This window comes from Merops nubicus, unplaced genomic scaffold (assembly GCF_000691845.1).
Source record: "Merops nubicus isolate BGI_N331 unplaced genomic scaffold, ASM69184v1 scaffold15469, whole genome shotgun sequence".
In the NCBI taxonomy this organism is placed as follows: Eukaryota; Metazoa; Chordata; class Aves; order Coraciiformes; family Meropidae; genus Merops; species Merops nubicus.
In genome coordinates this window covers 1,872-14,166 of record NW_008633182.1, presented here as the reverse complement: position 1 = coordinate 14,166, position 12,295 = coordinate 1,872, and the positions used below count along the sequence as shown (strand labels likewise).

The 12,295-nt window shown below is 35.2% G+C and overlaps 1 protein-coding gene across 1 annotated transcript in view; it reads left to right on the top strand.

Moving 5' to 3' along the window:
- LOC103780491 (striatin-like) overlaps positions 1–11,937 on the top strand; it is a gene marked incomplete at its 3' end in the record, with an annotated part of 44,758 nt that extends 32,821 nt beyond the window's left edge. Inside the window, exons 7-11 of the mRNA XM_008948180.1 lie at positions 2,765–2,900; positions 4,782–4,917; positions 8,738–8,848; positions 11,145–11,231; positions 11,794–11,937. Coding sequence (XP_008946428.1) covers positions 2,765–2,900; positions 4,782–4,917; positions 8,738–8,848; positions 11,145–11,231; positions 11,794–11,937 — 614 coding nt within the window. The remainder of the gene's footprint in view (positions 1–2,764; positions 2,901–4,781; positions 4,918–8,737; positions 8,849–11,144; positions 11,232–11,793) is intronic.
- Between the last annotated feature and the right edge of the window lie 358 nt (positions 11,938–12,295).

The window sequence follows — 12,295 nt, the reverse complement described above, 5'->3', positions numbered from 1 at the left end:
TGAACCGCTGAACAATAATGAAACAAACAAGCTTCAAATTGCTATCAATGCATATAATGTAAATGAGCTAAGGCTAGACATTGTCTTATGTATATTTTACAGTATTTCTAAATGTTCATGTTGACAATAAAATCTAAAATGCAGTACATTTATGTGTTGCTAAAGGATGCAAAACAGCTAAATGAAAAATAGCTAAATTGAGTTGCCTTTGATTTGGCTGTTGGAGTGTATTGGGGTACAATGTAACCAGTCACCCTGTCTTGACAGCTTGAAGCTTCTTTGTCAGTAGAACCTTTAAATAGTTAAAAATACTCTGTTGCTTCTGTTTTCTTGTTTTGTTTATGAATTCTTTCTCTGAAGTTGTGCCTTAGCACAAATCATGTTCTGTGGTACTCTGCTGACTTTGTACATTTTTGTACTGTGCAGGAGTTTTGAAATACATTATAAACTAATGTGTTTTCTTATGCCTTTTACCCCACTGTGTAAACAGAGATACACAATTAGATATATATATATACCTTGCCACCTAAAGTATGTAACAATTAATAGGATCGTTGAATTCTGACCAGTTACTTAAAAAAAAAGAGAGAACGTTCTCTTTTGGTGCTCACTTTGAACTGCAGTGTGAGAGAACCTGATTTAAGATCAAATGAGTATAGAACCAGATCTAGGTATGATACTAAAAACACTTGTACCTGTAAAATGAGATCTGTCTCTTAATAACAAATTCTGTTGATTAGAATTGTATATTCTGTTTGGTATTAGTTCATACATTGCTGATTACTGTAGCATGTCTGATAGTTGCTAATATAGATCATCAGCTGTGATGTTTTTACATGGCAGATTTTTGCACAGCAAGATACACAAGAAAAAATAGAAACGCAATTGTGGTTGGATTATTTAGTCTGCTGAAAGTTGACCTGGGCACAAAAAAATTGCTGAAAATCAAAAAGTTAGTCAAGTGAGGCAAATTACGTGTTTTGTCTTGTCAAGATTTGTGTGTTTGAAATGGCAGACTAACAGTACTATAGGTTTTCTGTGAAAAGGTACATTATTACTACAGATTTGTGAGGTATTATCATCTGTCCAAGTAGTGATTACTTAAATAAAAATATTACAGAATACCTTCAAGTTTGTCACAGAAACAAGAGGGTCAAAATACTAGAGGAAGCAAGGCAAATTGGAAACATGATTGAGATTGGTCTTATCTAAGGTAAGATATAGGAAAGAGGAAGGAATATTCTCAGTAAAGCAAATAAGCATAATAACATACTGTACATCATGGTCTGTTAGGTGCTGTGTATGTGGAATTTCTAACGTCAAGAGAAATCTTTATTGGTATTTTTGAGCTGTAAAGATGAGCAAATGAAAAAAGGGTAGAATAGTGAATTATCTTAATGAGATTTGGGCTATGGAGAAGGCACTCCTGCTAACTGTTTTCATGTAAGCATAGAACTGCTTGAGCAGAGACTGCATAAAGAAGGAAGTATAATGCTTATCGTGCCATATTAGTAAACCTTGTTTTTTTTTTCCTTTGGATGTTTGCTGTAATAAACCTTTGGAAAACATCAGGAAGAAACATTGGAAAAAGCAGGTGATAGATGGATAATTCGGTATAAATAATTTGAAAGGCTTTCCTGTATGGGCTTGTCAGTCAATTGAACCTTTTGAAATGGTTTGTAGCAGAAGCAAAATGTAGCATTAGCAAGGCACTTGCTGATAGTACGGGTGACTACAAGACAATTTAGAGCAACAGTTCTGGAAAGAGAGAGACTTCTATTGTTTCAGGGGTTGTGAAAATCAAGATGATGTGCAGTTAGTAGTGAACTAAGAAAAACAGGCTACTGATTAAAGGTAAGAAAAGAAAGTTTGTCCTTGCTGTAAGGTCATATAAAGAATGTACAAGATTTTACTGGAATTAATCATTAAAGTTCAAGTTGAATATTTTACTACTATATCTTAGAGGGAATGATGGAGAAGTGTGTCTTATTCATTGAGAACATGGTACCTGTTATTAATTTTAGGATTGCTTTAAGTGTACTTTCCAAAGAGTTTCAATAATAGTTACAGTCCTGCTTCTTGGATTCTTCCTCTTCAGTTATTAATATGATGACAACCCTTATGTTTCCTTTTCTGAGGCACTGCCTGAATTTCTGCCTGTGCAGTCATAATTGTACCCAATCTTCATCTGTTTCCCTATTTGTTTAATGTTAATGTCTACATAAACATTTAGTCATCAATTATATTTTCCCATTATAGTGTTTTATAGTGGGAAAATTACCATGTCTCAAAAGTTAATGAATGATAGATCTACAGATTGATCTTGTTCTTGTCAGAACATCAGATAGCAGCAGCAAAGTTTTCCTGTACCCTGATCTACATGTTAGGAGGTCAGCTTACTGGCTGTAACTCGTGTACTTGTTCCTGAGGCTTTCAGTGGTGGTATAACAGTATTGATGTTGCTTTTGGGCACATATCAGATGAATGGTGCTTCTAACTGCTTTTAAAATAAAAAGTTCAAGTGTCTGTCCTGGTAACTACAGCTGGGTAAAGAACAATTGTTGGTTCTAATAAGACAGTTTAGAGATGATGTTTATTTTTTCAGTCCACGGGAATTTTTACCTGTAATAGTCCATTTTAACTGTGGGTTTATTTTAGTCTTGTGTGTTGTTGGTCTTGGTAACACAGAACAGACCACTGATTCTGAAAGTGACTTTGTTATGATTTCTTTTGACTCATGATGGTGGTTGTTGTTGTTGTTTAGGAAACCTGAATTGACTGACTCTGCCTCTCTGCTAGAGACCTTCAAGTTTCTTGAAAATGCAGCTGCAGACTTCAGTGATGAAGAAGATGAAGAAGATATTGAAGGAAGAGAGAAAACTATCATTGATACTGCAACAGTGAGTGGAAAAAATAATTGAAAAAGTTACGAAGAGCAGAAAAAGTGAGATTAATGAGATGCCTATATGCAAAGTATAAGACTGTGTATGTACACGTGCAAATCATTAATGCATCTTTACGATGGTCTGTCCGAGCATGTGTGCATAAGAGGAATTAGATAATTCTGAGATTGTACATACAAGTTAAGCATTGCCATCCATAATGCTCTAAGTTTGCAGTGACAGATTAAGATTTTTTTAAATCGTCTTTCTACTATTCCATAGTGTCTAGTATTTTTCATACAATTTTAAAGGTAGTAGATGTCCTTTTTTTACCATTTTCAGCTTAGTTTGAGGGTGTTGTTTCTAACGTTGCATGTCAAAATGCATTGTTTCCTGAATGTTTGTATAAACATGTTTATATTTAACATTACTTGTAGAAATTTATCTTTGTGGGGTACAGAACTGAAATGCCACATTTCTCTTTAGCTTGTGGAAGGAAGAAGTATGATAACTGGAAAAGCTATAATGTGTGGTTAACAAACTCTTCTGGGTTTTTATTCAGTGAAGTACCTGAAACTCCCTCACGTGATCTATACTTTGCCATATAATTTGGTCATATGATCCCATAAAATAGGTGCATACAAGAAATACTCAACTTTATCCTCTTTTCAAAATTAATGTTTATTCAACGACTTCTGTTTCTGAACAATTGAAGCAGATAAGAGTTATGATGGATGTGATTGTTTCTATGATCAGTTTTAAGAATGAACGCTTAAAGAACCATTAGTTTTAAAGAGGATCTTTGTAAACTTGTTCCTGTCATCCATGGGCTGTGAACAATTGTGTGAGACTCTTCTGAAAAATCATCTGTATTACAGTATGTTCAAGGTGAGGGAATGAAGCTTGAAGTTTAGAATTGGTTTGGGGTTTGAAACAGGCTTGTTGTATTTAAAGGAAACAATCATTAATCGCTGTGACTTATGGGATATTGGTCTATGTGTCAGTCTTTTCAGGCTGACTCTTAGCATGATTCAAAGTAAAAATATTGTGATGAATGTAATTTTTCTTTTTCTGTAGAAGTGAAAATTATGCTACAGATTTCTTATATAAGGGCATCAGCTCACCTGTTTGTCAAATAACTGTAAAGCATCTCCTCAATTTTGATTGAGGGAAAAGTAAAATGGCAGAAAGTATACAGTGAGTTCCTACATTAAAACACGTTCTTTTTTTTTTTTTTCTTTGATAATTTGGCCAAACTCTGGTAGACTTTTTTTTTTTTTTTTTTTTTTACCAAATTTGCTTTTGAATTTGAAAGGGAAATGCATTTTAAACACGGAAATATTGTGTTTAAATAAAAATATCTGAGGAAGTATTAAGGATGGAATGATTTTTGCCATAGTTAAGCAAATTAACTCCTGCTAGTTGTGGTGCGTTTTGTGTTTCTAGACTTGTCTTTTGGTCCCCATGTAGAGTGATTCCAGAAGTGAGTGTTGAAAAGGCTGTTTTCAGAGAAGCAGTGAGTTTGGGTTTGCTAAAGTCCTTTCTACAGCCTTCTGGGGTTTCTGTTTGTGGTTTTTTAAAAATCTCTATGAAGAGATAGTGCAAACTTTTCTGGTATTTAGGGAAAAAAAAAAAAAGTAGTGGTATAGGTTAGTGTAGATTCATTATTAAGTGAATGGTTATTGATGGTCACAGGGAGAAAGATCTACAGACAGATTTATTTTGTACTTAGTGATTTGAACAAAGTCTGTATGCTTGTTCTAGATTTGCTTATTAATGTGTACTTTTCTGCTTCTTCAGCTTCCTGTTAGGGTTTTGCATAGAAGACATGACCATGCTGCTTGGTGTAAAGATGTGTGTGTAACCTAGTTCAGCTTTTTCTCTTTCCTGACCTTTCAGATTGTGAGGAAAAGGGTGCTATCTGACAGCAGTGAAGACAGAGATACAGAAGAAGCTTTGAAAGAGTTTGACTTTTTGGTTACCTCAGATGAAGGTGATGGGGATTCGAGAAGTTCAGGCGATGGAACAGATTGGGGTAAGGAACTTTAATGGATTATATCAAGGAGGGGGGGTCGGGGAAGATAAGTATATATTGTATTTGTCTGAGATATTGGTCAGAATCACAGCATCTTTTGAGTATTGCTGCAGTAAATAATTGGCAGATTGAAGTCCTCTTGTCATAATATGCTCATTTTTCTGCATACCGCTTGAAGGATTTTTCAAGGTTTATACTTCTGGTTATTGTCTTTTTCCTTTAATAATAAGGCAGATAGAATTTGAATTTTAGGAGTGGAATTTCCATGTGTTTTTCCACAGACCCATGCTAATGAAGGGCTCTGATAAAGCTGTATTTTACAGCTATGACATGAAAGTTATTTCTCTTCTTTGCTTTCTCCCACTTTGATACAGAGAGTAATATGAGTCATAAAGACTCAGTTATATTTTTATTGTGTGTTAGCAGTTACTGTGTGTTAGCAATATGAACTCTGTTCAGTTGCTCAAATTCTCTTTTATAATTTATCAGAATAATAGATCTTCTAGACTAAAGCCCCCTAGAAACAAAGAGATATTTCACAAACTTTTCTGTCCTTTGAGGTTCATGTCCTACAATGCAGAATGCCAGTATCCATTTTACCTTAACATACTTAATCTGCATAAACCTGCCACACAGGGAAGGCAAGAAGGCAGAGAACTGGTTAAATGCCTTGATGGGGAGTTGTTTCATACTTAAACTGCTTTGGGAAGTCTTAAGGATAAGTGGACACAGAGGGAGCTATGGAAGATGAAGGGGTAATAACTAAGCTTTATAACGGAACTGAAAACTTGACAGACAGATAAGCTGTCATAGCTGAGGTTCTCACATGAGCTAACAGTTCCAAGATGCTGTATTTCACTGAAGCCATGTTCATCTCCTGGTTGGACTCCAGGTTATTGTTCAATGTGCTGTAGTCTCTCTGCTTAAGAGGATGTGTCTCAGTATCATTAGATACAGCAGTCGGTATTCTGTTCACTGAGCAAATTTAGGAATGTTACTTTTTTAAGGAAAACATTTTAATTATGTTGTTCTGATACTTCTCTTTAGTATTAAAATTTAATTCATTTATACTAGGTAAGTGTAGCTATTGCTTGTGTCACCAAAAAGTTAGCATGCCAACAGGAGCTTCTTTGTTCTCAAATTCACTCTTGTGCTTTATTTTTACTTTTGTTTATGACAACTGAGTATAAATTGAGCAAAAATCTAACAAAAACAAATTATGGAAACTAGTACTTTCATTTCTAGAAATATTAAGAGTTCTTTTGAGTGATAGAAATTTCCTATTTTTCAATTACTAGTTTCACAATTTGTGAACTGTATTTAAGAATAAGCTGCTTCAAGGAACTGCCATTATGAATCACTCATGCTAATTTTGTGAAAGTGAAACTGTTAAATATAGCCCAGAAGAGTGATGATGTGTAGTGAGGACAGAGGCAAATGGAGGAAGTCCTTGCTTTGTTTTGGGTCGCAGGCATTACTGATCAGTTACTGTAATCTGTTGAACCCATGTGTCTTGAAAGGTCCTCAGAAATGTTCAGGTAATTTTTAAATTATAAAGCACTTGCACAGTAGTAATTCTGGATCCATTTGTAAAGTTGAACAGAACCTGTGGGACATGCAGGAGGCATCTGGGGACAGTCTGTAGAAAATGAATGGATTAAGTATTTTCCTGGCAGTAATACAGTCTATATAAATCCATTTAAACTTATTACTGGAGAGCGAAAAAGTCTTGTCTAGCCAAGGAGGTAAAGCATGATTAAAACTTCTAACCTCATCCCAGAAAGAATATGTACTTGTTTCTCTTGGGCATGATTTTCTTATACATTTTTTGAGTTCTTTAGGCAATGTTTGATCATTAGTGGTACTTAATTGGGCATATGTATTAAGAGGACATGACAGCCCACAGACCTTCTTTTCTAGAGTCTCTCTTCAGCTTATCACTACGTATGTATTTTCATTTTTATAGCTGCTCTAAAAAGACTAATGCCTCCAGATTTTGGGTCTTGAAGTAATCTCTCATTTGTGAGTATAGGATCATCACTGGAGGGTTCAAAGGTGTGAGGGATCATCTAGTCCAGCCTCCTGCTCAGGTCTATTTGCAGCAGGTTACATTGGCAACCTTCTGGTTAAGTTTTGAACATCTGCCAATGAAAGAGTTCTTCTAAACTCAAAGACAACATTCTGGTACATAGCTGTCCTCATAATAAAAAGTATTTTCTCCTCCTGTGTTGCAAGTCTGAACAGTCTGTCTGTATACTCGTTCACGAGGTAGTTGCAGGCAGCACTAAGATGCCTCTCTTGCCATTGCTGAGCGCTCACAGCAGTCTCAGCCCCTCCTTGTAGCTCATTTGCCCCAGCTGCCTTACCCATCCGAGTGGCTCCCCTGGACTTGCTATGCTCTGTGAGTACAGGGTACTTAGCATCATCCTAGCAAGGTTTCCCAGGATAACAAACACAAGACAGGAGGTAGTACACAAGGTGTGGTCTCACAAGTGCCAAACAGGGGAATGATGACTGACATAGCCCTACTGGCCATGTTCTTGTCACTGCAGCCCAGGATACTGTTGATTGGTTCTTGCACCTTTGCTGCAAGACTATGCTGCTGACTCCTGTTTAATTTGATGCTGATGGAGCATCCCTAGGATTTTTTCAGCATAATTAGTTTCTAACAAATAAGTCCCTGTAATAACCTGTGTCTGGTTTTGTATCTTCTGTCCAATCAGAGTGACTGCTACAGGTTGTGATCGATAGTGTCGTGCTTCTTCTACAGACATTTAATACTCTTTCTGCATATTAGTTTGAGAATAAGTTTGTTACTCTTCATATTTTAAAAGGTCTAGAATAGTTTATTGATGCACAAAGGAAACTTGGTCTGAAAGGAATTAAACTTTAAATAATAAAGCTGAGATTGTAATGAGGAAAATGAAACAAAACCATAATGCATCTAAAAAACATTTGTAGCTGTAGTGGTCATGAAAATAAATATGTATGAGGAAAAGCTGTATTACCTCCCTATTTGCAAATTATTTTTTTAGCTGCCTCAGTACAGGCTTTCCATATATGGAAAAAATTACTTGCAGATTTCAACTCGTATAACACATTTTGTTCAAAATCTCCAAATACTATCCTACTCAAAGAACACTAGTTTTTTTTGTATCATGTCACAGGGAAAACAATTTGAGAGTTATTTAAAAAAAAAAATTGAGTTTTTTTTCTATTAGGGATATTGAAAAAATTTGCATTTTTTTTTTTTTCAAAGACTAAGAACTCAGGCCTTCCCCTTTTTGTGAAATTATGTGGCTTTAGGGCTTTTAGATTTTATTCAAACGTTGGTGACATATACACTGTGTTCCAAAGTGATTAAATGTGCTGCTGCTTTGTGTAAATGACAACATAGCAGAAAGACAATGAAAAGAGAATTTGCAACGTGGTGATGCAACATCTGAGCTGTAAAGTTATGTCAACCAGTAGCATAGCTGCTGCTTCTAGATATGATAAATCTTTCCCTGTAGGAAAGAAAAAGCTGAAAAATGTGTCCTAATTTATTATAAAGTAAATGTTGCATTACACTTATGAACAGCTGTGGGCTTGGTTATAGAAATTAGGGATGTGAAATTTCATTTCAATTTTTTGTTAAGAAAATTATAAGCAAAGAGAACTGGAATGTGAGTAACAGTTTTGCAGCTTTCACAAGCTTGGTGCTATTTCTGTCTGTTTAAAATAAGACAAATGCCATTGACAGCAGCTGTTACCTCCTTCAGTGGAGATCACTTGGTGACATTATTGAAAAAGGATGTTTCATTTGTTTCACTTTGTTTAGAAAAGGAAGACCAGTGTCTCATGCCTGAAGCTTGGAATGTCGACCAGGGAGTAATAACCAAACTCAAGGAACAATACAAAAAGGAGCGCAAGGGGAAAAAGGGGGTGAAGAGTAAGTGGAAAACATTGTACCTTAAAATCATAAATCTCACATCTTTCACACCCTTAATTCTTTCTCTCTTTCAATGTTTTCCTAAAATTACTTACTCTTTTACTTTGCTGCTCCTGACTGCTTTCCTGTTCACCAGTTCTCAGGGGTTGAAATTAATGACAGTCAAACAAGTTACCCAATAAATAGCTGGATTAGATAAAACTTCTTCCAACCAGGTGTTGGATTAAATAAAAATTCTTGCTTTGAGCATGGATTATACTTTTGTTATTCAGAAACTTGAATTGTAAAAGACATTGGTTTAATAGTTCACACTTTTATGTAGAAGACTGCAGAACCCTTTCTTAGCTGGAAACATGCCAGTTTCACAGGAAGAGTTAAAGTCTGTTATGTAAATAATAATAATAAAAAAAAAAGTAAAATAAACAAAACCCCAGAAACTGTCTTGAGTATCCTACTAGGTGACAGAGTGAAAAAACAGGTTAATTTCTACCCCTGTTTATACTTAACATTCACAACATGAAAATCATGCTGTCATCATAATTTGTCATGCAGGGCTCGAAATAGGAAGCAACTCTGGCCATCAGTTTATTTGTAAATCACAGGATTTATTTATTGACTTTCATACCTGTGAGACTAGCGTTTAAAAATATTGGATATTGTTATCCAAAAAAAACCCTGTGATCAGTATCTGAAATACAGTTTCTAGCCCTGTATTATACTTCCTTGTTACATTTCTTGAAATGGAAATCTGTTTTGTAAAATCAGTGTTTTTTTGATAAGTAAGCCTTAAAACTTTTTGAACTCGGAGGAAATGTTTAAAATGAAACACTGTATTCACAGCTATATTTCAACCATCTAGCCATACTGAGAATTCATGTGTGAGTGATATAATGCATGTAGCCCAGTAAGAAATTTGAGGGATGTTTCTCCCTTTGTGGTAAGATGCTTATGAATACCAAGGAAATTCTCACTTCCAAAGAGACGTGCATAATGATGCTAAAGGTGTCAGATCCTCACATCACTGAGGCTGACTTTTTTTGTTACTTTTTATATTGATACTCTGATAAGCTTCTGCTCAACAATTGGCTATGTTGCTGAAATTACAGTATCAAAAACACAAACGAAACTTCTTTTTCTTCTAATAAAAAAATAAAATAATTAACATACTTTAAATTGATAAAAGTGATTTTTTTTTTTTCCCATCTTTGGAATCATTTCAGTGTCTGGAAGTTAATTGCAAGTTTGACAAGAAGCTGAGCTGGCCAGCTGAAGTGTTCATGTTTCACAAAACTGATTCTAAACTTACTTCTAGTTCAGATAGAGAGGGCTTACTAATATGTGACCTTGGTGAAATTTATTTTTTGTAACTTGTCCGTTATTTTTAAAATACGGACATACTACGTAGTTCAGCGTAAACAGTTGTAGAGGTAACTTAGCAGAAATTACTTAGTCAAACTGTTGAAATTATATTCTTAGCTGTTGAGTTTTTTTTTATGATAAAGTAATGAATTGTTAATATAGATATTATTGAAACATGTTTTATATATTTGTGAGAAAAATTTCTGCTGTAAAGCAGCACTTGAACATCCAGTGCTGATTTGTAGAGATTACTGCTCAGTACACTTACAGCACCTCTTGGATTGATTTGGTGGGTTTGATCTTGGGAGACCAAATGGATTAATGCAGTACATAAATTAAGCATCTTTCCATGAACAAACAGTCGCTGGAAGGGCATCAATGCAAAAAAATCAGGAAGAATCACAGCCTGTTCTCAGCTATTCATGATATTGCACGTAGGGGAGAAGAATGTGAGGGAGGAAGTCAGAGGAAAAAGAAGGGACTAAATATCTTAACGTTAAATTGTATGAAGCTTGTTTGCTATGACTTTAATCTCACCGTAAACGGTGCTTAGACCCTGGACTGCTACTAAGTAAAATACTGGTTTTATAAATCAGATATTATGATAAAACAATCTTGCAAAATCCTACTTACTGTTTTCCTGAATGAAGTCATATTTTTGTGACAAAGTAAATACGATTTAGTTTATTATCAGTCATTATGATTAGGGTGGACGAACTAGAGTTTGGAACTGCATTAGTAAACTTAAGATTTTGCAAGGCTGTAGTAAACACTCCTGTGAAGTAACAATAGAATGCTTTTATGAGAGAATACATATATTAGAGTACACGTCTGTGTTAAAGCTGCTTAAAAATAGCTGTATTATTTACTGGTCTAGGAAAAAACATAATGGACTATGGGTAAGACATTTTCCCATTCTTAATTAAACTTACAACAGGAAAAACTACCGAAGATATGTTTCAGCCTCAATCCTATATAAAACAGTCAAAACAGGGATGTGGGAAAATGATGGAGCAAAGCACAGGTAAGTGTCGAGAAGGGCATGGGTCTTCACCATATGTAGCTTCAGGAAGTAGGCCAGTGAATCCAGTCGCATTTATATTTTAATATAAGAGTAACATTTTGATTATGTAGTTCACAATACTACACTACAGCACAAATAAATTTTAAATCATGTTGTCCTAAGAATATGCTGCACATCTATAAGTACCTGATGGACAAATTTTAACATATTCACAAATGTCAGCTATTGTTTTGGAAAATTAAATATTCTGATAATCATTGTGACTCAGTTGGACGCATTCTTCAGCATCCCATGCAAGTAGCAGTATGAGTTTATAAAAGTGGGGAAAACTGTGTGTTCACAATTCTCAGTTGCTTCTATCACTTTCTTTTCAAGAAATTCATTTCATGCTGGATGATTAGTTACTACTCAAAATAGGTGCTCATTAGTTTTTCTGTGGTAATGATATAATGCAAGGTAGGATCCATCGTTGCATGTGCTGCTATAGCGTATCTGATTTAAGTAGTGCCATCATGAACTCTGCATAAACCATTTAATTTTTTTTTTTTTTTTTTCTGGTTAGGGCCCAACAGGTCAAAGCTACAAGATATGCTTGCAAACTTGAGAGATGTTGATGATCTGCCTTCATTACAGCCATCTGTTGCACCTTCTTCTAGGCCAAGTAGCTCAAGGCTCATTGAACACGAGATAAACAGGACAGATGAAGGTAAGTTTTAAAAATGTGCGTACGCCTTTGTAAAGGGCAGATGTTGTAGTTGCTTCTGCTTAAAGATTATCCACTAAGGCTTTCCAAGCACTATACAAATACTGGCTCAGCATTATGAGTTCTAAGCATGATAAATGGTATTCCCATTCCTCCTCTCCAGTCCCTGTTAGTAGAGTCAAGGCACCTACCTACATGAAGTCTTGGCTGAATATTTTTGAACATGATAGAAAAAAATCATTTGACACTTGGTAGCCTTGTAATATGAGGGTCTTAAGTCTCTTGCTTTTGTGTGCGCTCAGGCTTGGAACTCAAGTGTGGAACGTAAACTGTCAGGACATAAGAGCATCTGTTTTGCTCC